This window comes from Podarcis vaucheri (genome assembly GCF_965113315.1).
Source record: "Podarcis vaucheri genome assembly, chromosome: 6".
Lineage (NCBI taxonomy): Eukaryota > Metazoa > Chordata > Lepidosauria > Squamata > Lacertidae > Podarcis > Podarcis vaucheri.
Genome location: NC_138764.1, coordinates 84,703,198 through 84,725,919, shown reverse-complemented (window position 1 = coordinate 84,725,919; position 22,722 = coordinate 84,703,198). Strand labels below are relative to the sequence as shown.

The following is a 22,722-nucleotide window of genomic DNA, read 5'->3' as shown; positions in this document are numbered from 1 at the left end:
TAAGTTCAAATTTCAAAGGATAGCTGTGGTTTGGTTCTCATATTGTTCCGAAAAATGCAAATTTGATATTTTGTCTACTCTCCTTTTTAAGCTGTCTAAACTGGTGGCCACTACTGCATCTTGTGGGAGTAAATTCTACACCTTAGCTATGCACTGTGCGAAGAAGTACATTTGTCTATTCTGAATTTCCTATCATTCATTAGATAATTCCCAAGTTCTCATATGACCACACATGCACACAAAATATCTCCCTATCTTCTTTTGTCACACCATGTACATTTTTATACCCCTCTACCATTTCCCTGTCTAAGTTACTTTTCTTCCCCTAAAGTATAAAGCCCCGCTTTTTAGCCGTTTCTCATAGGGAAGTTTCTCCATCCTCTGACAATTTTCATTGCTCTTTTCTGCACCTCTACTTTTCCTACAGCACCATTTACAGGAACTAGAACTTTGCACAGCACAGCAAGCATGGCCACACTATAGATTTTCAAAAAAAAGGCAGTTTCATCATGGGCAGTTTTGCTTTTCACCCCCTTTCCTCCAGTGTAAGCTTTCACACCCACCAAAACCTGGATTTTGTCAATATCTAAGTAGCAAATTAAAAATGGCCCTCGGTAGCCCCCACAATTGTTTTATGAGGTGGCCTGAATCTTCCAGAGACCAAACATACTAGCTTGAATCCATTATACAGAGATCACTCCTGCTAAAACCAATGGGATTTCTTTCAAAGAGTAATATTGGATTGAAATGCAAGACAAATGAGGCAGGCAGGAGCTCATTCACTCTGCATATTTATAAGATAATGACTATAGAAGGAAGTAGTAGCTTGTGCAGAGCCATTGCAGTGTGCAAGTTGCAATGCTTTTCAATGAAATTAAGAGACACGTTATTCTGTGCTCCATCACAGCCTTTTCATAAGTCACCTCCACATACAGCCTAAATGGGGTGGGGAGCAAAGCTATTGACCTTCTGCCCCCACCAACTTACTCTGCATGACATCTGCAAAGAGGATGTCCTGTTGCGTGCTCATAGGATTTCATGTGATTCAGAACCCCATGCAATCTGGATTCCCCTTTTCATGTAGCGCATACTGAATTCACCAATGTTGAGGAGTGGGGTGGGGTACAATATGATGTCAGGGTCAGCAGATTCAGCCCATCCCCTCTCCACTGAGCTGACACATAGAGGCAACCTTGTGAAGAGGCAACAAGTGTTCAAATAAGCAAGAAAGGTGCAAGCAATGGCAGCTCGCAAACTGGAGAGGAGGGTAGACTGCAGTCATTGAGCAATTATTGACGGAGAATGGGGCTGGGACATACCGTGGGTTGCTGGCACCCAGGGCGAGGCGAGTGTTGTGCCCCCTGGTGGACTGGGCAGCGGTCAGTCCCTTCACATGCCAGTGTCCAATCAAGGAAGTCTCTCCTTGCAAACTAGCCCTGTTATGTACTAAGCTAGGATCCTAGAACAACAGGCAGGTAGGATCGTAGAATGCAACAACTGACTGGCCTGCAGGAGAAGACCAATCAGGCTCGAGGAGGGAAGCAGAATCAGCCAATCAGATGGGACTCATTGTGTAAATAATGTATATAAAAGCCTGAGGGTTTTTTTTTTGGGGGGGGAGAATTCAGTCACTGTTTTACAAGCTGCAATAAAGAGCATGAAATCACTGCAGGACTCTGAGTATATTTCAAGCCCCAACCTGGGAGCAGAATCATAGAATCATAGAGTTGGAAGAGACCACAAGGGCCATCGAGTCCAACCCCCTGCCAAGCAGGAAACACCATCAGAGCGCTCCTGACATATGGTTGTCAAGCCTCTGCTTAAAGACCTCCAAAGTAGGAGACACCACCACACTCCTTGGCAGCAAATTCCACTGTCGAACAGCTCTTACTGTCAGGAAGTTCTTCCTAATGTTTAGGTGGAATCTTCTTGTAGTTTGGATCCATTCTCCGTGTCCGCTTCTCTGGAGCAGCAGAAAACAACCTTTCTCCCTCCTCTATATGACATCCTTTTATATATTTGAACATGGCTATCATATCACCCCTCAACCTCCTCTTCTCCAGGCTAAACATGCCTACCTCCCTTAGCCGTTCCTCATAAGGCATCGTTTCCAGGCCTTTGACCATTTTGGTTGCCCTCCTCTGGACATGTTCCAGTTTGTCAGTGTCCTTCTTGAATTGTGGTGCCCAGAACTGGACACAGTACTCCAGGTGAGGTCTGACCAGAGCAGAACACAGTGGCACTATTACTTCCCTTGATCTAGATGCTATACTCCTGTTGATGCAGCCCAGAATTGCATTGGCTTTTTTTAGCTGCCGCGTCACACTGTTGGCTCATGTCAAGTTTGTGGTCAACCAAGACTCCTAGATCCTTTTCACATGTACTGCTCTCAAGTCAGGTGTCACCCATCTTGTATTTGTGCCTCTCATTTTTTTTGCCCAAGTGCAATACTTTACATTTCTCCCTGTTAAAATTCATCTTGTTTGTTTTTGCCCAGTTCTCTAATCTGCCAAGGTCGTTTTGAAGTGTGATCCTGTCCTCTGGGGTGTTAGCCACCCCTCCCAGTTTGGTGTCATCTGCAAATTTGATAAAGCAAAGAAACACAAAGGCAATCAGGTCAACGCATGTGGCTCTGGCAGTGCTTTACTGCCTTCCATCCTTCCTCCTTGGTGGGCAGTGGTGGCAGCTGCCTCTCCTCCCTCTCAGCTGGCCCAGGGGAAGAGGGCATGTGGGTGTCCTTTCGCCAGCTGGGAGCAGAAAGAGGCACTTATCTCCCCACTGATCTTGCCTTGATGAGGGAGCCCATCATGGCAGTGTCTGGTTGCACCTCCTCAGTAATTTGCACCCGGAGCCATCGCTCCCTTGCCCCCATGCTACACCACTGGAATGGGGCTCTGTGCACCAATGGGTGCAGGTACGGCTGCATACCCATGAGCTCCCAATCTGGCATGATATATCTGACCTGGGCGCTGCTGGCCATTCAGCAGCATGGCCTGCACCTGGCACTGCCTTAGCTACCCCTGGTGCCTCTAATGTTCCCTTCCCTGGTCTGGGTCTACAGTCATTGGCAGTGGTCAGCTGCTATTATCCAGGGGTCAGCAAACTTTTACAGCAGGGGGCTGGTCCACTGTCCCTGAGATCTTGTGGGGGGGGGCTGGACTATATTGGGGAGGGGAATGAATTCCTATGCCCATCAAATAACCCAGAGGTGCATTTTAAATAAAAGGACACATTCTACTCATGTAAAAACACACTAGTTCCCAGACCATCCACAGGCCAGATTTAGAAGGTGATTGGGCCGGATCCTGCCCCCGGGCCTTAGTTTGCATACCCATGCTATTATCCAACCTCTCTTGCAAGCTTCCGCTTGGGTGCAAAGGTGCTCAAAGTGTGCAGGCTTCCACAATACAGTGGTACCTCAGGTTAAGTACTTAATTCGTTCCGGAGGTCCGTACTTAACCTGAAACTGTTCTTAACCTGAAGCACCACTTTAGCTAATGGGGCCTCCCTCTGCTGCCACGCCACCAGAGCATGATTTCTGTTCTCATCCTGAAGCAAAGTACTTAACCTGAAGCACTATTTCTGGGTTAGCGGAGTGTGTAACCTGAAGCGTATGTGACCTGTAGCATATGTAACCCAAGGTACCACTGTACACAGAACCTCTGCTCCTCAAAGATCTCTGTGGAGCAGGCATCTCGTTGAGAGCACACAAATACACACCGAGAGAAGCTGTCCCATTAAAAGATACACTTACTGTTGATACCTTTCCTGCTTTCCCCTCTGTTCTGCTTCTCTGCAATCAGCCCAGCGAAACTTCCCTTCTGTGCTTTGTGAATGGGTTGCATGTTCTCACCTTGAGGTGAATGGAAATGTTAACTGGAATGTGGGGGGAGAAAAAGAAAAAGAAACAACTTGACGCTTGTCCAAACCTACTCGTGTTTATACTGGAGCCTAGGAGTGACATCAGAGCAGGGAAGAGTATAAACACTTGCAGGGCTTTACTCGCAGACTTTAAAAACTTCAGACACGCTGCTGTCTCCAAACTGCCTGGGGAGGGATGTGCTGAAGTGTCAGAATGAAACTCCAGCTTCTCTTGATCTCCTTCCTTTGTCTCCTTTCCAAGGTAAGGAAGCTGGGAATGTTTGTTTAGATAGCAAGGATCTTTCCCCCACTTACAAAACAATTTATAATCAAGCAACTTCAGTTTGGCAACTGGAATAATTAAAGGATGTCTTCAAACACGAATGTGTCTTTTTAATGTGCATGCTTAAGTGTCACATCTGTGGAAATGTGCTGTTGTGAATAAATGTTGAAAAGCCAACTTTTATCCTTTAGCACCACGGTTCCCATATTTTAAATCACTGTATTTGGATCTACTTCATTAATTGTGCCGGTACCAAAGTCATGTGCTTATGCTAGCAGAGGAGGCTGCATAGTAATCAATTAAATAGTTTCTTCTGCACACTCAGTTCTCTGTTTTACAACCTCAAGAGGCACAAAGCCAAGCAGCTGGCATTATTTTTCAATATTGCTCAATTGTTGTCCAACTTTTGCTCCGGGAAATACAGAGAAGCACATGTACAGCTGATGCCTCCTGCAGGATTGCACAAGATGAACAACACAGTTCATTTGACATGTACAGTGGTACCTCAGGTTAAGTACTTAATTTGTTCCGGAGGTCCGTACTTAACCTGAAACTGTTCTTAACCTGAAGCACCACTTTAGCTAATGGGGCCTCTGCTGCTGCCATGCCGCCGGAGCCTGATTTCTGTTCTCATCCTGAAGTAAAGTTCTTAACCTGAAGCACTATTTCTGGGTTAGAGGAGTCTGTAACCTGAAGCGTATGTAACCTGAGATACACACACACACACACACCAGAAAACAATTTAATCACTTGAGAGTTTTCCAGTGGATTTAGAACACTGCTTCAGTTTTAGTTTTTGGAAACACACTGTAAATGCTGAGATCGTTGCAGTTGCCTGTCTTTAAAAATATGTAATGCATGGACTGGATACCTGTGTGAAAATACAACTGGGTGTTACTTAAGGACACAGCAACCCAGAATATAAAGCCTAGGAGAGGTAAAATTAATCAGATCATAGCAGATATTCAGCATATCTACATCCAAGAATAGCCTGTAGTGGTGAGAAGCAAGCCCATGAAAACAAATACTATACCTCAACAGCTGTAAGAAGCTGTGCATTATATCCCAATGACATCAATTCCCGTTTGGTCATATTATCCTAGGAAATAGAAAGGTGTGGTTTGCTTTTCCTTACTGCACACTCTCGGTATGACTCAATGTCAGGGGTAGCACAATTGATCAATTTTTAGATTATTCAACTAGCACTCCTGTGAGTGACTCTAGGTAGGTTTTGTTTCCAAATTCTGTGAGGGAGATGAAAGGGCACCATTTGATGAGTTACACTGCAAGAGATGCTGAACATATTAGCATCACAATGACATTATTTTCTTTCGAATGCAAATAGATCACCATAAAGAAGAAACACTGACAAAGAAGCTCACCTTGAGCAGATTCTTATGAAGGCAGGTTCTCTTATAATCTTTGACCCCCTGTCTACTGAGTAGCGCAAGTGTGAGTTATCACAGACACTAGTCCCTTTCTCACTTCATTGGAAAGGAAGGAGTGTGGCAGGCTGTATCCGTACTAAACACATTGCTTTTTGGCGGGGGTCTTGATTCACCACTTCCCTTCCCTGTTTGCTTTAACGCAGGAGTAGGCAACCTAAAGCTCGTGGGCCGGATGCGGCCCAATGGCCTTCTTAATCCGGCTCGTGGATGGTCCAGGATTCAGTGTGTTTTTACATGAGTAGAATGTGTCCTTTTCTTTAAAATGCATCTCTGGGTTATTTGTGGGGCCTGTCTGGTGTTTTTACATGAGTAGAATGTGTGCTTTTATTTAAAATGCATCTCTGGGTTATTTGTGGGGCATAGGAATTCGTTCATTCCCCCCCAAAAAAATATAGTCCATCCCCCCACATGGTCTGAGGGATGGTGGACCAGCCCACGGCTGGAAAAGGTTGCTGACCCTTGCTTTAACGTGTCCACTGCCTCTCTTCTTACCTCAAGGCCTTATTCATGTGTCAATTAGTTCATTTGTTCATTCATTACGTTTTTATCCCTTCCTTCCTTTGCTGAGCTCAGGGAAGTTGTTTGCCTCCTGTGAGGTAGAATCATAGAATCATAGAATCATAGAGTTGGAAGAGACCACAAGGGCCATCGAGTCCAACCCCCTGCCAAGCAGGAAACACCATCAGAGCACTCCTGACATATGGTTGTCAAGCCTCTGCTTAAAGACCTCCAAAGTAGGAGACTCCACCACACTCCTTGGCAGCAAATTCCACTGTCGAACAGCTCTTACTGTCAGGAAGTTCTTCCTAATGTTTAGGTGGAATCTTCTTTCTTGTAGTTTGGATCCATTGCTCCGTGTCCGCTTCTCCGGAGCAGCAGAAAACAACCTTTCTCCCTCCTCTATGTGACATCCTTTTATATATTTGAACATGGCTATCATATCACCCCTTAACCTCCTCTTCTCCACTCAGGTAGACTAAGCTGAGTGTAGTAGACTAAGTGATCGGCCCAAGTGAGCTTCTTTGTTGAATGGGGATTTGAGCCCAGGTGTTCCTGAATCTAACCTGAGTTGGCTTTTTTCATCTTTCCTTTCCCCTTCTGTGCCATGTCTTTTAGTTGGTAAGCCATTAAATGATTGTATATAAGCCACTCCGGAGTCGTTTTTTTATGAAGAGCAGGGTGAAGTTGCTATGAATAAATAAAAATGCTTGCATCTGTGTATGAGGTACATGTCCTGGGAAGATATGGCTTAGTGTGTGTGCCATTGTAAATCACAAGAAATCATCTGCACTTGAGATCTGTGCTCTGCACAGAGATGTTAATTTTTTGTAGAAAATGTGATATTATAGAACACTGTTAGTCTGGAAACACCACGCTTGATTTAACAACAGTGCTTTTTCAATCTTGACAAATCATTTACTGTTGCATCTAAAACAAGGATCATGGTTTGTTTTGTACTAAGAAACCAAGATTGGTAAGCCAAGAACAAACTGTGGCCAATCATCATGGTTTGGAGCAATACAGATCAGCCTGAGGAGTACAACTCTGATGAGGAATGGCCAGGATCCTGAAACTCCACAGGAGCAGTGGAGTAGTCTTGATTTGGAACAATGGTTTGCTGAGGGGCACAGTTTGGGTGACAACAGTTGGGCAGAACTGGGAGGTGAACAGCAAGAAGAAAAATGGGAAGAGAGTGAGCTAGCAAACTCTCGCTCACTGGAAGATGTGCAGCCTCTCAGTGCCAAGGCTAGGAGATTAGATAAGGTGGCTTCACAAAAGGCTGAAGGTTGAGAGATCAGGTGGCTAGGAGACAAAAGGATGGAAGTGACTAGAGGGAAGTCGGTGGAACCTTAACTGGGAGCACCTGCACTCTGAGAAGGGTCGCTTGTTCTTTTGCTGCATTCATTAAACATTTCTGTTACTGGTAAGAGACTGCTTTCACTTTGTACTGTTTATCTATGGCCAAGGGGGGAGGAAGCAGTGTCTCTGAAGCCTGACACATAATGATACGTGGACTACCATGAAGTCCAAATGTGGCCTATATGTAATTAGAGTAGTAACCATAAAAAGACCCTGTGTTGTATTCAGGCATATTAATGGTGCCCTGTCTCCTTATGTACAGCCCAGGCTCCAGATTTTCACCTTCCTCCTTGACATGGACTAGGAGAATCCTTATCAAAGGATTCAGCTTCAAGCCTTCGTCTAATGAAGCTGAATGAAATACAGATACAGTGGTACCTCGGGTTGCAAACACATCAAGTTACAGACTCCGCTAACCCAGGAGTAGTACCTCGGGTTAAAAACTTTGCCCCAGGATGAGAACAGAAACCACGTGGCAGTGGTGCAGCGGCAGTGGGAGGCCCCATTAGCTAAAGTGATACCTCAGGTTAAGAACGGTTTCAGGTTAAGAACAGATCTCCGGAACGAATTAAGTTCATAACCAGAGGTAACACTGTACTAAACTGTGTTAGTTTAGATCTGGGGTAGTCAACATGCTTTCCTCTACGTGTTTTGGACTACAACTCTCATAAACTCTGTCCATTGGCAATGATGGCTGGGGCTGATGGGATTTGTATCTGGAAGGCACCACTGGTTTAGAGACTAGCCCAAAAACATATCACCAAAATGTTGTGGTGCAGTCTGTCAATTTGGAACACATCCTTTCAATGTATTTTAGAAGCTAGGAAGATGCAGAAAACTATTTATTTATCTTGCTTCTCTCATTATTGATGTAACAACTTTACAAAGGCACAGAATTTTCCAGCCTTTGTTATGAGTTATGCCAGAGGACACTCAGTTGGATACTTGTCCAATTGATACTAAACTAGCTGATACTATTACTTTGATGTTAGCCACCCTGAGCCTGGTCTTGACCGGGGAGCGCAGGGCATACATCTAAGGATATTCATCCCATCTTAAGGTGCTTACTTATTCAGTCACTGGTCAGTAATGAAAACACAATAAAGCCAATATCAAAATCAAAGTTGACCATAAATCAAAGTTGACCATCCATCAATACAGAAGTGAGCTTCAGTCACGTGATTCTCCTGGTATTATTGTTTGTGAGAGTCCCTATCCTATTAACTGCTACGTATCCTTAGCTATGATTGATCATTGGAGGGGTTCAACTACTTAGAGGAGTCAGTCACACAAAGAACAGTTCTTGCCAAATCAATAGTTAGGCCTCTGCTTGGAGGGAGGCCTATTGTGCTCCTCAACCGACCCCAGCCATTTTAGGTGGAGAGGGATTATAAAGCAGAGTGTCTTGGTGAGTTGTGCCCCAAACGTGTAGGGACATCAGAAGAGACCTGCTGGAGTAGGCCAAAGGGCCATTTAGCCAGCATGTTGCTGTCACTGTGGTGAGATGCCTATGGGAAGTCCACAAAGGAGATTCCAACTAAATATCAGGAAAAACTTCCTGACAGTAAGACCTTCTTTGACAGTAGAACGGACTCCCACTTGAGGTTGTGGACTCTCCTTCCTTGGAGAGAATTCCTTTGTGGGAATGTTGAGGGTGGCAGGAGAGGATATATTGTTTATTGATATCCTTCCTAACTTGCTCTAGCAAGTTCCTTTACTTAACGGAGTGCATTCCCCTTTACACAGCAAAAAACTTGTTGCAAACTTAAGACAATACGCAATTCAATCTGGCTTGTCCAGATTGAAATGTGTTCTAATATTTTCCTGGTAAGACCCCTTGAATCCCTCCTAAAAGACACCACAGTCTTATTCATAAGTAACAGAAAGAAAGTTTACTCACGACTTCCGGGGTTGGCGCGATCTGGGAATGGCGGATTCCCTCCGAGCTCCGGAGGGAATCGGCTCAGCGGGGGATGGGTCTTTGCCGTGCCGGCGACACGGGGACCCTTAAAACCGCAGGCACGAAAGCCTGCGGACTGAAGACTCGGTGGGTGCCTTAAGCGCCCCCCCTGATTCGCAAAGAGCCTTTTTAAAGGCTGCGGAGGGGATACGGGGGGTGGCGTGGCACCGAGAGTCCATCGCTACCTCTGCTGAGCGAAGCCGCGAGCCATGACCGGAGAGCGCTGACTTCCTTCCTTGAAATTCGGCTGAGAAAAAGAACCCGTGAGTTAATTGAATTTGGATTCTAAGAATTTTACCTATTGAATTTGAGACGATCGGGGGATGTGTTAAAAGGAAGTCCGCACCCCCCCCTTGCAGACGATCCAGAGCAACGATAAAAGAACTAAGCTGGAGTGCCTACCCTGTAAAGGGTGAGTTTAAAAAGACAGTAACTTCCAAGATTTGGAAAAGGAATTTTTTTTTTTGAGCAGGAGAGAGGAGTGTTGGAAGGGGTATATTTCTGTTGTAAGCAACCCCCCCCTCCCGGGCCCGGGAGTGTCCTACTTTGGAGCTGGTATAAGAAGAGCAGAGTTTGACAGCTGTCAAAGCTGTCAAACGGACTGTTAATAGTAGAAAAATTGCTACTTAAGACCCCTCTGGATTAAAAGGAGTTACAATTGAACTAAAATTGTTGGAAACAAAGAATCAATAATAAGACAGAGGACTGTTGGAGAAAAGAACACTAAGTAACCAGATTCCCTCTAGGGGGAAATCTGTGGAATTACAATGGCTGTGGATGGAAAGATACTGGGAGAAATCGAAAGGATGTTTTATTTGGTTGGAATCTTACAGGAACAGACTACGGCTATGAGTGAACAATTGATGACCTTGAATCCTGAAACAAGTAGTTCTGTTCAATGTAATGAGAACCTGGCTGAGAAAGAATCCACAGCTGAGCCGGAAATGATAACCAAAGAAGAGGAGAAGACAAAACAAGAAAGAGAAGAACTGAAATGGGAAAATATTGTCCAGAAGCTGACATCTGTGGAATATAAACAAGGAGACTATTGGACTGAACCTACTACAAATCTACGAAAGATCCAGAAGATGAAAGTGGAGGCCCTGGGAATTTATGAAATCAAGGAATTTAAAATAAAGAAATATAATTGGGGCCTCCACATAGACTCTGACTTTGATTATGTTCAAAATTCATGCCTTGTGGAAATTCCTCAGCAGTTGCTTGAAAATATGGGAAGAGATTTTGGACTGACTGTGAAAGAACTCTTTCGAGACGTGAAGACCGACATAAAGGATTGCCAACTAGGCCGGCAGAGAGGGACTGAAAGAGATTTGAGAGCCTCGGACGTAAGGAATCCGGGCTAATAATTGCTATTTTGGACATGTTTTCGGAAGGGACACAAACCGGGGAAGGGAGGGAGGGAAGAATCTAGTTTCAACAACACTTAAGACTATGGGATTTAGCTAACAAGATTATTATTTAAGACAAAATGGGAAATCGTTGGAAGGGAACTGAGGTCCAACTTAGAATAAATTTAATTTTGCTTTTTTATATATATAAAGGACTAATATTAAGATGGATAAGGAAATGCCAATTTGCTGATACAAATTTGGGAATAGGGATGCAAGGGAGGGGGTGGGGGGAAGTCAATGACCAGGGTTAGAAAATAAGTTTTTTCTGGAAACTATATATGTTTGTTGTTTTACCTTTCTGTTTGTTTGTTTTTATGTTTTTTGTGTTTTTGTCTTTGTCTATATAAAATGTGAAAACCCAATAAAAATTTTATAAAAAAAAAAAAAAGAAAGTTTACTCACGATCAGGCAGAGCACAGTGTGATCCTTGAAGGCAGGCTTTAGGCTTCAAGTTTGAAACATATTCAAACAGGTTTACCCCATAAGGGAGATTTACCTAGTGACTGCAGGCTAGCAGTCCAGCAGTTCACAGGATGAAAGGAAGATGGAAAAGAGAGAGAGAGGCAGCATGCCTTGTCCTTTTACCAGGTCTGGAAAGGTCACGCCCACCCACTAGTCGCATGCAAGGAAGGATGCTCTAGGCCAGGAGGAACAGGAAGTTTCGACTGGCTGGACCAAACATTCCCTTGCATGTCCACTCTAGCGAAACAAGGAATGTTGTATTTGACTGCTCCCAGTGAATTCCTTCCCACATATTTAAGCAGAGGTTGGACGGCCATCTGTCATGGATGCTTTAGCTGAGATTCCTGCATTGCAGGGGACTGGACTAGATGACCCATGGGGTCCCTTCTAACTCTTCAATTCTATGATCCTATGACATGCAAGACTTGAGCACAACAGCCCTCTCTCCACCTGCGATTCCCAGTAACTGGAATTCAGGAGAATGCTGCTAGTAGCCATGGTTTGTGTACCTAAAAAAGAAAGGCATTCAGTGTCACTACAGTGGACGCTCGGGTTGCAAACGTGATCCATGCGGGAAGCACGTTTGCAACCTGCAGCGCAGCGTGCGGACATGTGCGGGTCGCGCTTCTGTGCTTCTGCGCATGTGCAAAGCCCAATTTAGTGATTCTGCGCATGCGCAAGTGCCAAAACCCAGAAGTAACCAGTTCCAGTACTTTCAGGTTCGGCACGGTGTGCAACCTGAAATGGCACAACCCGAAGCGTCTGTAACCCGAGGTATGACTGTATATCCTTTTAAAATACTTATTATTATTCAGCTGCTCATTTCACCATGTCCCTATATTCTTGCGCTCTCTCTCTCTCTCTCTCTCTCTCTCTCTCTCTGCAGGTGTATGCACAGCTTTGCCAGACTCCATGCTACTGCCCATGGATCCCTCCACATTGTCCACCAGGATCCTCCTTAGTTCTGGACGGCTGCGGCTGCTGCAACATATGCGCCCGCAGACTGGGAGAGCCCTGCAGCTATCTACACATCTGCGATCGGAGCCAAGGACTTGTCTGCGATTACAGCGCTGCCCTGATGGGGAGAGGAGGAACCTGCAATTGTGAGCTATTCCTTCTTGCCTCTCTTTGCAGGAGCCCCTCTGTCATTTAGCGGGATGGAACTGGATCCCTCAAACTGGGCAAAGCCAGAAATGTCTAATGCATACGGAAAGAACGCCTGAAAAGATTAGGAAACCTGCGGGGTGCCCTTGAAACACAAGAGTCCAAAAGCATGTTGCACTCCAAAATCTTTATTAGATCTGTGAGTCAGGGCCAAAGTACACATGGCTAGCCATCATTCATGACTATCTTGTGTTTTAAAAGTGTTAATAGTAACTGTGGGAATTACAGGGTAGCAGGGAGAGGAATTTGAACTGGGACTGCAGCGCTGGGGTGTGTGTGGATTTTTCAATCTCACATTATTCTTTTCAGTTAGCACCCCTCTCTCAAGAAGTTTCTATTGGTCCTTTATGGCAAGACATGCAGTTGTTGTATAGCTTTTTTAGGGATGGGGGCGTTAATCAGGAAAATTTGTGTGGAAAGGGTTAAAACTTTGCTCCTCTGTGCCATGGCCCTGATCTAAATTCCAGATACCCTGCTGCTATTATACTCATACCTAGTAATTATGAACAGCCGTAGCAAGACAGAAAGTGCCATACATAACTAGGAAATGCTCCATATCCTGAGAAGTACTAGTAAAAAAGAATATTTCACTCACCAAAGAGTTAAGGGCCATTGTGACATCAGCACTCAGTGAACCAATCTTCTCTCTTTGCCCTCACCTCTGTTGGCATGAAAAATGGCGTGAAAATCCTGAGTGTCGAATGGCGCATTGGTCCATGCTGGCGATTCCAAACATTCACACCCTTTGGTGGGCACTTCGCTAGAAAGGGGTGATGATGCTCTCACAGGGCCATAAATCAGAGGCTGTGATGACAGTCCTGTAAGTTGGTACACAGTGCAGGCTTGGCTATATGTCATGACTGTGTCTTCTCTATTCTTCCCCTAGAGCTCCCATGGCAGCAGGCAGGAATGCAAACAAAACTCAGCAAATATGCCCTGATTTCCTGTCCTACTTGGAGAGTTCAGGTCAGCTGACAGGGATGTGAGTTAAACAAATATCGGCCTTTTACAAAATAACAAGACATAACTTGGAACAAAGTGACTTTCCTGTTTTTTAAAAGCTTTCTAGAAAGAGCAGGAGAACGGTGACCAACTCTTGGAAAGTTAGGGATCCCCCACACTCTGAGGATGGAGTCAGGCTTAGCTTGGGTATTAGTCCATTAGGCAATTAAACAAAACATGGATATCAGAAGCTGCCAGGTAAGAAACTACTATCTAGTTTGCCTTGTATTTTCAGCCCCAGCAGGTGGCACTCCCAAGATCTCAGGCAGAAGTCTTTCACATCATCTCCTGCTTTTAACTAGAGATGCCAGGGATTGCATCTGGAAATCTCTGCATGGAAAGCAAAGTTCTGTCACTGAACTATAGACCTTCATCCTAGCAGGAAACAAGGCTGTACTTGTCACTGCCAGTTAGTAGAAATCAGGGGTTCCAAAAAATGTGGTCTGTGGACCTTCTTTTGAGCTTAATTTGTGTGGTTTGTTCCATAAATAAATATTCATATTGTTTTATTGTCCACCAAGATGATCTGCAATTTTCAAATGTTCCTGGGCAGGGTAAATTTGGGAACCACTGATGTAGATAATCCTGAGCTTCCACCCTTCCAAATGACCTGTTTATTGGGCATCCATCCTAATTTGTTTGCCACGAGATTAGATGATGTCACATCAAAGCAAGTGTTGTCCCAGACTTTCCACTGACTTTCCCTGCCACTTTCCCTATTGCAAATAATCAGATCTTTTGAGGAAGCAGATTTGTTGTGCAACAGCTCCAAATCCACTTTAATTTTGCAACATGAATTTGCAGGTGTATGGCTGAATCCCAGCTGAAAATTGCGACAGTCTGGACATCTTTGATAGACCAATGGTCTGACACCATATAATACAGATTTCTATGTAAATTGTTTTGGGCTGGCCCTGTTCATATGAGTGCAGAGAATTCTTCAAATAACCTGGTCTGAAATTGTTCAGATTTCACTTCCCATTCCCACTTTGGAATGTTGCCAATGGATTTCTTGGTTTCTGAGCTTCTCCATGGAAGACTGTGCCACAGCAGAAAATCCAGATGGAAGGCCAACACAAGGCCTGGCTGTGTAACGGCTTTTCACTCCATCTTATATTGTATAGCCAACCTTCTGGTTTGTGGAGTTGCATCTGTAGGAGAATCTCTGACACAAAAATATTTCTCATAATCATTAGGAACAATGTACCTCTCACCTGTTCTTGCAGTGGAAGAAGATACATGGACTCATCAGTCTTATAACTAGTCTTTTGGCCCCAAATGTTAAGTTTTAAATAAACTTTTTAGTTTTTGGCTTTTAGGCTCAAATGTACTGGGTTTCTGACCCTAATTCCTGATACCTATGTAGGGAATTCAGTGGAGAAATTTCCTTTCCTAAAAACAAAAACACAGAGCCAATTTCAGTTTCAGAATGTGGAAGTACCATATTCCATTGCTGATCATATTACATGGTAGCTCTGTTACAGACTGAATGCCTACATTTGATTTCTCCTATTGTTTCTGTCTACTCTGAATGTGGACTACAGATGAGGACGACGACGACAGCTGTGAAGTGAATGGGAAGATCTATCAGGATGGGGAAGTGTTCCAGCCAAGCTGTAAGCTCCAGTGCCGCTGCTCTGGAGGAGGTTTCACATGTGTCCCCCTCTGCAGTGAGGATGTTCGCCTCCCCACTCCAGATTGCCCCCATCCAAGGCGTGTGGAGATCCCAGGAAAGTGCTGCCAGGAATGGATTTGTGAAAGACAAGACAGGCAGATCTTGACGGATACCATGGCAGGTAAAACTCAAGAGGTCCTGGCCCACCTTTTTGGTCATCACTTTGTTGTTGAAGTTACAGCCCAAACCAGCCTTGCATTTAAGCACTAGCCTGGTAGCCGGAGCTGAAAAGCTGTTGCATGCAGGTGAATGAGGGGGCTTGCAAAGGTGGCTACTTAGACATTGCCAAAAAAAGAGGGAAGGCATTGCCTAAAAGGAGGCTCTAGAGTTTCCTGGAATATGCATGTGCTGATTTACATTGCAGATTTAGAAGTAATTTCTGTAATTTAAACAGGCACAATGCATCTCCCCATCGTGGGGAAGACTGTGGCCAGGTGACTTGTATGTACCTGCACAGTCTGCTATTCAGGTGCTGCTGGTCTATGCCTTAAACATTTGCTTCAGAGCTTGTGCAGCTTAGATCTTCAACTGGAGTTAGATGATTTGGTGCACATTGGCACTTGCTGGAACTGAAAGTTCACTGGACAAATCATGTGCAGATTCCTCCTTCGGAAGACCTTGCTAAGAATGGAACCAAGGAGCTATTTCAGGAATCCCTGGGTGGAATTCAACCTTGCACTTGGTGAACATTTTGTCAGTGCAAGCATTGCGGTTTACCAGATGGAATATTCCCCCCTGTCCTCACCCCGCACACTGTTCAGAGGCTTCTCCTGGCACTGAAATCCCAAGCCAATTTCTGGGGGCACAAGAGGAGGAAAGGTGGGAAAGCTCCATTGAGCAAGCAGAAGCCTTTGCACTGGCAGGACTCATTAGGGGCAAGCCATGCCCTCTTCTTCAGATTCACTTTCCTATAACTCTCTCCTCCTGCTCTTCTGTGAAAAGGAAGCCTGAAAGAACTTGTTTTTTTTTTCCTGGGGGTGGGTGATTTCTATTGACAATTATAAAAAAAGACCTCACAAGCTTCCTCCTTATGCTTGTTTCTTTCCCAAATGTAAACATTGTTGTGTTGCTGCTCTCAATATGTTGAGCTATTGGCACAACACAGTTGAGCATTAAAACTCCAAAAACAAAAACATTGGGGAAACACTGTAGAACTACTAATAAACAGAATGCTATGTGGACAGTCCAATATAAATCCACCACAAATCTTTCTTCTTTGGCGATCACTCGTAGCCGAGTAAGATTGTCTTCCATAAACACGGTTTTAACAGTGGGTTCGTAAGTGACTGTGGAGGCCAATTCTGCATCCACACGTCCTTCCACAGTGGGGACATAGATTTCTGGGCAGGAGTTGATCATGGTGAGGGTTTGCCAAGCGTGCCTTCCTCTTAGCACATTTCTCCCTTCCATCCTGAGTTCGAGTGTCTTCAAAGCCCATGGCACCTTTGGTAAAGGCTGTTCTCCAATTGGAGTGCTCGCAGGCCAGTGTTTCCCAATTGTTGGTGTTTATACTACATTTATTTAGATTTGCCTTGAGAGAGTCTTTAAACCTCTTTTGTTGACCACTGGCATTATGCTTTCCATTTTTAAGTTTGGAACAGAGTAGTTGCTTTGGAAGATGATAATCAGGCATCCACACAACATGACCATTCCAACGAACCTGATGTTGAAGAATCGTCGCTTCAACACTGGTGATCTTTGCTTCTTCCAGTACACTGTCATTAGTGTACCACAAATATGTTGTTATTGCATCCATGACATGTTACAGAATACACCTAAAAACAACAACAACAACCCACCCTCAGTCTGGAGGAGGATCTAATTCACAAAAGCTTAGGCCACAGCAGTAATAATAATAATAATAATAATAATAATAATAATAATAATTTTATTATTTATACCCTGCCCATTTGGCTGGCTGCCTCAGCCAAACTTGCGAATTTTTCAAATCCCAAAAAATCCTTCCCATTTTTTGCTACAAAACTAAGAAGGCTACTCCTCTAGAGGTTGTTACCATGAAATTTATGAGCATCCATTTTAATGAAGCTTCTTTCTTTCATCCCCTGCTCAGCACAAAGGCTCCCTGGGACAGCGTCGATATTGATCCCCTATGCATGTGAACAGTGGAGCACTGAATGGTCTGCCTGTTCTGCCACCTGTGGCGTAGGGATCACCACGCGAGTATCTAACCAGAATCAGTACTGCAGGCTTGAGACCCAAAGACGCTTATGCCTCCTCAGATCCTGCCAGGGTCTGACGGGAATAGCCAGCATGGTAAGTGATGGGTCTGTGGAAAAAATACAAGAAATCTCCACCAGGGCTGAAGTTGCTTTTTTAAAGGAGGGAATCCCCACCACATGGCAGACATATGTCAGGTGGCTAATGTGGTTACTGTCACAGAGAATTTCTTGTGTTGGAGACAGAGCAAACAAGGATACAGAACTAAAGGGCAGGAAGAAGGGGCTGGTCAACAAGCAAGTGAGGGCAAGGACAAAGGAGGAGGTCCTTCGATGGGGTGAAGGACATTTGTGAGTGTGAAGCCTGGCTGGAAGACCATGGCTTGCTGAGGGACATAATGGAGAAAAGTCTGTATGTGAATGAGCAGCCCAGCAAGCCAGCTTTTGGGTACAGTTGTGGGAAATACATATTTGTGAAGCAAGCCCAGATGGGTAGCTTAATCTGGAGAACACGAGGCTCTTGATTTCTGGGTTCTGGGCTCAAACCCCAAGTTGGGCAAAAGGATCCCTGCATCGGAGGGGGTTTGGAATAAATGACTCTCATTGTCCCCTTTCAATTCTACCATTCTAGGATTCTAGGATCGACTCACAGGCTAAGCGCCTAGGGCTGCCCTGTGTTGATTTCTCATCCTCTCCTTCTGTAACAGCCTCATTCAGTTTTCCCTATTACAATGGCAGAACCAGGGGGGGATTGCTGGGGAGGGAAGGCACAGAGGGGGAAAAGTTCATCGGGTGTGTGTGACCTTATTCTCACATGTTAGATTCCCAAAACTGGAAGAATGCTCATATTAATACTTCTGCCCTAAACAGATTCCCTCTACAGAAAGTCCAACTGGCTTTGATGGAGTTAAGTTTCAAGTCAGCATGCATAGCATTGGAGCCTTAATTCTTAATGCCCAAATCATGATTCAGTTATAATTTGCATATGAAAAGTGCCTTTCCTTCAAGTTAGCCACAGGTGTCCAGTGAAGGGGGTGGGGCGCAACTTGTCTGAGGGGGTTGTTACCACCTATGTACCATGTGCATTTCCTCAGGCCCACAACTTTGGATGTTCCTGGCTGGGTTGAGCAAATGCACATTTCGTTGACATCGGGACATAGAGCAGCTTTTCCCAGCCTGGAGTCCTCTGGGCATTTTGGACTACAAATCCCATCAGCCGTAGACAGGGCCAATGGGATTTGTAGTCCAAACCACCTGGAAATCTGGGGGAATCTGGCATAGAGTAAATTTAGCAGGGCAGGAGGCATTTTAATCTTCCCCCACCTGCCGCAGGGCCCCCCAAATTCCTATGACTAGCCTTGTCACCTACCTCTACCTAAACTCTCCCTAAATTCTCCATGGACCACCTAGCTGTGTGCTAAAGGACCGAGCATCTTAAGAAAGACATTCTCTTTAAGTCCGATATAAATTGTTCCAGCAAAATCAATACTTGCAATTCGACTGCCAAGCTCTGTAAGTGGCTGAATCCCCAAATAGCAACAGACCCTCTGTGACCCAAAATGAAGCAGCGTGATTTATTGACACAGCTGGAGCTAAATGAGCTACCTGGCTGGATTTAAACTGGCCTGTTTTTTGGGTAGGGGAGGTTGTGCTGTTTTCCTCCGTCATTGAGGAGGGGCTCTGGCTCCACCAGGAACAATTCGTACTTTATAGCTTCTGAAGTGTGAAGTTTGGAGGGCTGCAACGAAGGTTACTTTGGAAGATCTGGGTGCGGCAGTTGATAGCGCAATTTCTGGGAAATAAAACACTCACACTGCTTTCCACACATCAAAGATATGTGTAGCGGTCGGTGTGGTGGGACAGAGCTGCAAGAGCACCTTCTGAGCACTAGTGTCGCTACAACTTACCTGGATGGGACTGGTGTAGGTCTGGGTGCTGGCAAGCTTGGGGTTTTGAAGAAACACTGGTAGGAGCCTCAGACTGGGATCAGGAGCTGGGATTAGGGGTAGGGCGGCAATAAATTACACAGCTTCAGTGAAATTAACTATTCAAGGAAACAAGGTTGACTTATGAGGCAAGGCCTAGAGAGCACAGCAACTTGTCCCAGTAGATCTTACCCTTATGAGGCAGCTGTGGGGACGGAAGGTCCCCACCTTCCCACAGTTGCCTAAGTCTCTTCCTGCCCCCTGGGTCCTTCCCAAGCAATCTGAGACTTCAATTTTGTGCCTGTCTTCTTGTAAGTTGGTTTTGGCATTTTCTGTTCCTGTAAAGTTGATTCAGTTTGGATCAGCCCAGGCTAAAATGTGTTCATAGTGTCAACTGTGAAAAACAAACCCAGATGGAGTTTGGGAAGGAAAAAAATGTTTGATTTAAAGCCAAGGTCAAACTACATTAAGCACATTTCAGTGAAAAGTGTGCTCAGCAACACCACTTAAGTCATTGATCAGTCCAGACAACAGATGTTCACCTATACATACTGATTAAAGGGCTCCTTTGTGCAGGTACTGATATCTATCTATCATCTATCTATCATCATCTAGCAGTGAAATGGTGCAACCCCCCCCCCAACATATAGGATACTGAGATAGGGAGATAAACAAGGGAAAATTGGGAAGGAACGTTGCAAGCATACCCTAAGTACATCAGCACCAGATACATGAAAATAAACTCCAAAGAAAATCATACCCAAACTAGACATTATGCAGAAGACATCATCATCGTCATTACTATCTGAGAGTCTGCCAATTTGAACAAAAGAATAGCAGTCACAATGAGCATCTCAACCCGTTCATATCCCACCATCTGTCTAGTCAAAAGGGCCTACCCTTCGAATGTAAGGGAATAGATACAGATACAGAGACCCAGAAAAGCAATTCTGGGAGGGATAATGTGAGCAGGTGAACAACGGGAGGAGAAAATATTAAGCACCCCCTTCTCCTCCACTAAAACTGACAGCCTCTGAGCTCTGCTTCTCAATTGAAAAGAAACCCGGAGATTGGTGAGTTTTCTCCCATCCTCTCTTGACATCTAGTTTGGCCCTCTCATTTAGCTGTGCTTTTTCAGAGTATGTTGGAAATTCCACTGAGTGCGTTGCCTCCACAGAGAGGAAGAGGAAGCCGCTTGTAAAACCAGCCCGCTCCATTCAGAAGTTGATGTACTGGCCTTATCCTAGCAGCTGGATCGTCAAAGTCCAAGATGCTCTCATTTCTTTGATAATGAGATAACTGCCTAGAAACAGAGAGAAGAAATGACCGTCTTTAGCTGGGAGAGAGGAAGAAAGCTAAAGTGCGGCTCCTCATCGCAGCCGACATCTGTCTTCTCCCTTGATTCCCCTGCAATTATGCTGGACAATGTTATCGTTCAGTGAGGGAAACCAGACCATATGTTTTAATACTGTACAATACCGATGTGTTTAATGCCAGCTTGTGGCTACTATTATAAATCCATCCATTGGAAAAAATGATGCTTTGCAGCTACAGTAATCTAAGGAACTGTGTCTTGTTATTCTTTCTCTGTGTTATCATTTCACTGGAGAATAGTTATGGGGGAGCTGGGGGAGGGAAGGGTGAAGCAGCCACCACTGTTCAAACCAGGCTGTTGTTGTTAGAAATAAAAGAATAAATGCAATGATGAACTGGCTGAGGATGAATTGACCAGGGGTCGTTCAAGGAACTTGCAGTGAAATCTAATGTTTCGTGGCAAGCCCCAGGCAACATGCAGCAGAAAACAGACCTTATTTGGTATACAAGAAAGGGAAGAACAGCAGTATAAGAGAAACAGAGTGTCTGTAGTAAAGTTCAAGGCATTCTTTGATGCCCTGTGCAGCTGTTCTGCTTGTGTAAACATGAATAGGGAAAGTGGCACTGATGGTCTGAAGGACTGCTTCCTTTTGCTCAAACCATCAACAGTTTTCCCAAAGGTGGAAGGTCTATTTGACATTGCTGAAGGGTATTTATCATGTCTGTGACACCATTCATACTTTGCACTCAGAATCTCTACAGAACAGCCTTTCGTCTTTATTGCTCCTAGTTTATGGATTGGATACTAAGAACTCACAATATGCTCAAGGAAGCTACCCAAGAAAATCCCCAGCTGGGCAAAAGCCAATGTTCTAGCAATATTCTAGCAACCTAGCTGATGTGTTCTGGACTAACAGAGTCTTCAACGGTGCTCCCATGCAATATTTACTGCAGAAACGGAGGGCAATAGCCAATGAATGTGCCCCATCAGCACAATGGGATTTTCTCGCCTCTCTTTTTTCTACATCTTCCCCAAATCTGCTCTGGAGGCAATGGAGAACCCCTATAACAGATGAGGCATGGGGGGCAGAGATAGCCTTGCACTGATGGGATGTGTTACTCCACACTACTTTGGATACATCCTATACCTAGAGGTTTGGGTCATCTCTGCCCAGGAGGGACCACAAGCTGTTCCCTGCGCGCCAACCTGAGATGATGGGACATGCTGCATACTACGGAGGCCTCAGGGTTTGTTGGGTAATGTGTGAAAAGGTCACACATCCGTATAGCTTTGTATTCTGCCCACACTGTGCCCACGTAGGTCTGCTCTTCTTCCCTGTTGCTTAATGCCCTCCTTCAGAGCCAGACCCCCCCCCCCAAAGACAAGCACCTGACTTTTCCAACAGATGACCCTGGATTAGGAATGGCAAGCACTGTTGTGTTTTGCAAATAAAGTCTGAAAACTATCAGGAATTTCTTGGCCCAGGGGGAAGAGATCTAATACGGAAGGTGTTGCCATATTTGTTTCTGTGAAAAAGTCAATTATTTTTGGATTGGCCCCAGAGAATAAGGCAACAGTTATCCTGCTATATCCAGCAGATACCCAAAATAAACAGGACACATTCAAGCTGTCACCAAAACAAGAAGGTTCTTCTTCTTCGGGTGCCTTTGACATTTCTTGCTTTGAAAGGGCACCTGTCTCCAAATAATTAGGTGGGGTGGAGAGAATCTCCCTCTGAGCATCTTCACATTGTTAATGGAGGTGGCTAGGGACTTAGAAATAGAAGGAGTTCAAGCACACAAACACACACCCTTCCAAATTACCAGGCACACTACACAATATCGAGCCCCAAACCTTTTGCAGCCTGAGGCGAAAATAAGAGACTCAAAATAGAAAAACAATGCAGCAGAGATGGAAAGCCATTTGAAAACAAACAAAGCAAAACTATTCCAAGCAGGCCATGGGGTTATCCAGAAGTTTTGTTGTGGGGATTGAAACTTCTAGCTGGACTGAAGGATGAAGTTTAAATGCCCTCTAATGGCCTTGCTCTAGATCTGCAGGCATAAAACTGGGAAATTGCGACTTGCTGTTTGAACAGTGATGAAGGCTAAGCAATGAACCTTTCTATATATATATATAAGCTGTTTATCATTTGGATCTCTGACAGCAAAAGTGCAT

The 22,722-nt window shown here is 44.7% G+C and overlaps 1 protein-coding gene across 1 annotated transcript; it reads left to right on the top strand.

Annotated features, from left to right (window-relative positions):
• The first annotated feature begins 3,963 nt into the window (after positions 1-3,963).
• On the top strand, positions 3,964-20,791 carry CCN5 (cellular communication network factor 5). Its single transcript, XM_082226486.1, has 5 exons — positions 3,964-4,123; positions 12,173-12,389; positions 14,997-15,248; positions 17,199-17,401; positions 20,407-20,791. The coding sequence occupies exons 1-5, from the start codon at positions 4,076-4,078 to the stop codon at positions 20,428-20,430; spliced, it is 744 nt and encodes a 247-aa protein (XP_082082612.1). The 5' UTR covers positions 3,964-4,075; the 3' UTR covers positions 20,431-20,791.
• The last annotated feature ends 1,931 nt before the right edge of the window (positions 20,792-22,722 follow it).

What these genes read in the sequence shown, in the direction of transcription:
- CCN5 (XM_082226486.1), top strand. Translation starts at nt 4,076, where the DNA reads ATGAAACTCCAGCTTCTCTTGATCTCCTTCCTTTGTCTCCTTTCCAAG. An exon ending in TCCTTTGTCTCCTTTCCAAG is followed by an intron (nt 4,124 to 12,172) that starts GTAAGGAAGCTG and finishes CTCTCTCTGCAG; the next exon opens with GTGTATGCACAGCTTTGCCA. An exon ending in CTTGACGGATACCATGGCAG is followed by an intron (nt 15,249 to 17,198) that starts GTAAAACTCAAG and finishes TCCCCTGCTCAG; the next exon opens with CACAAAGGCTCCCTGGGACA.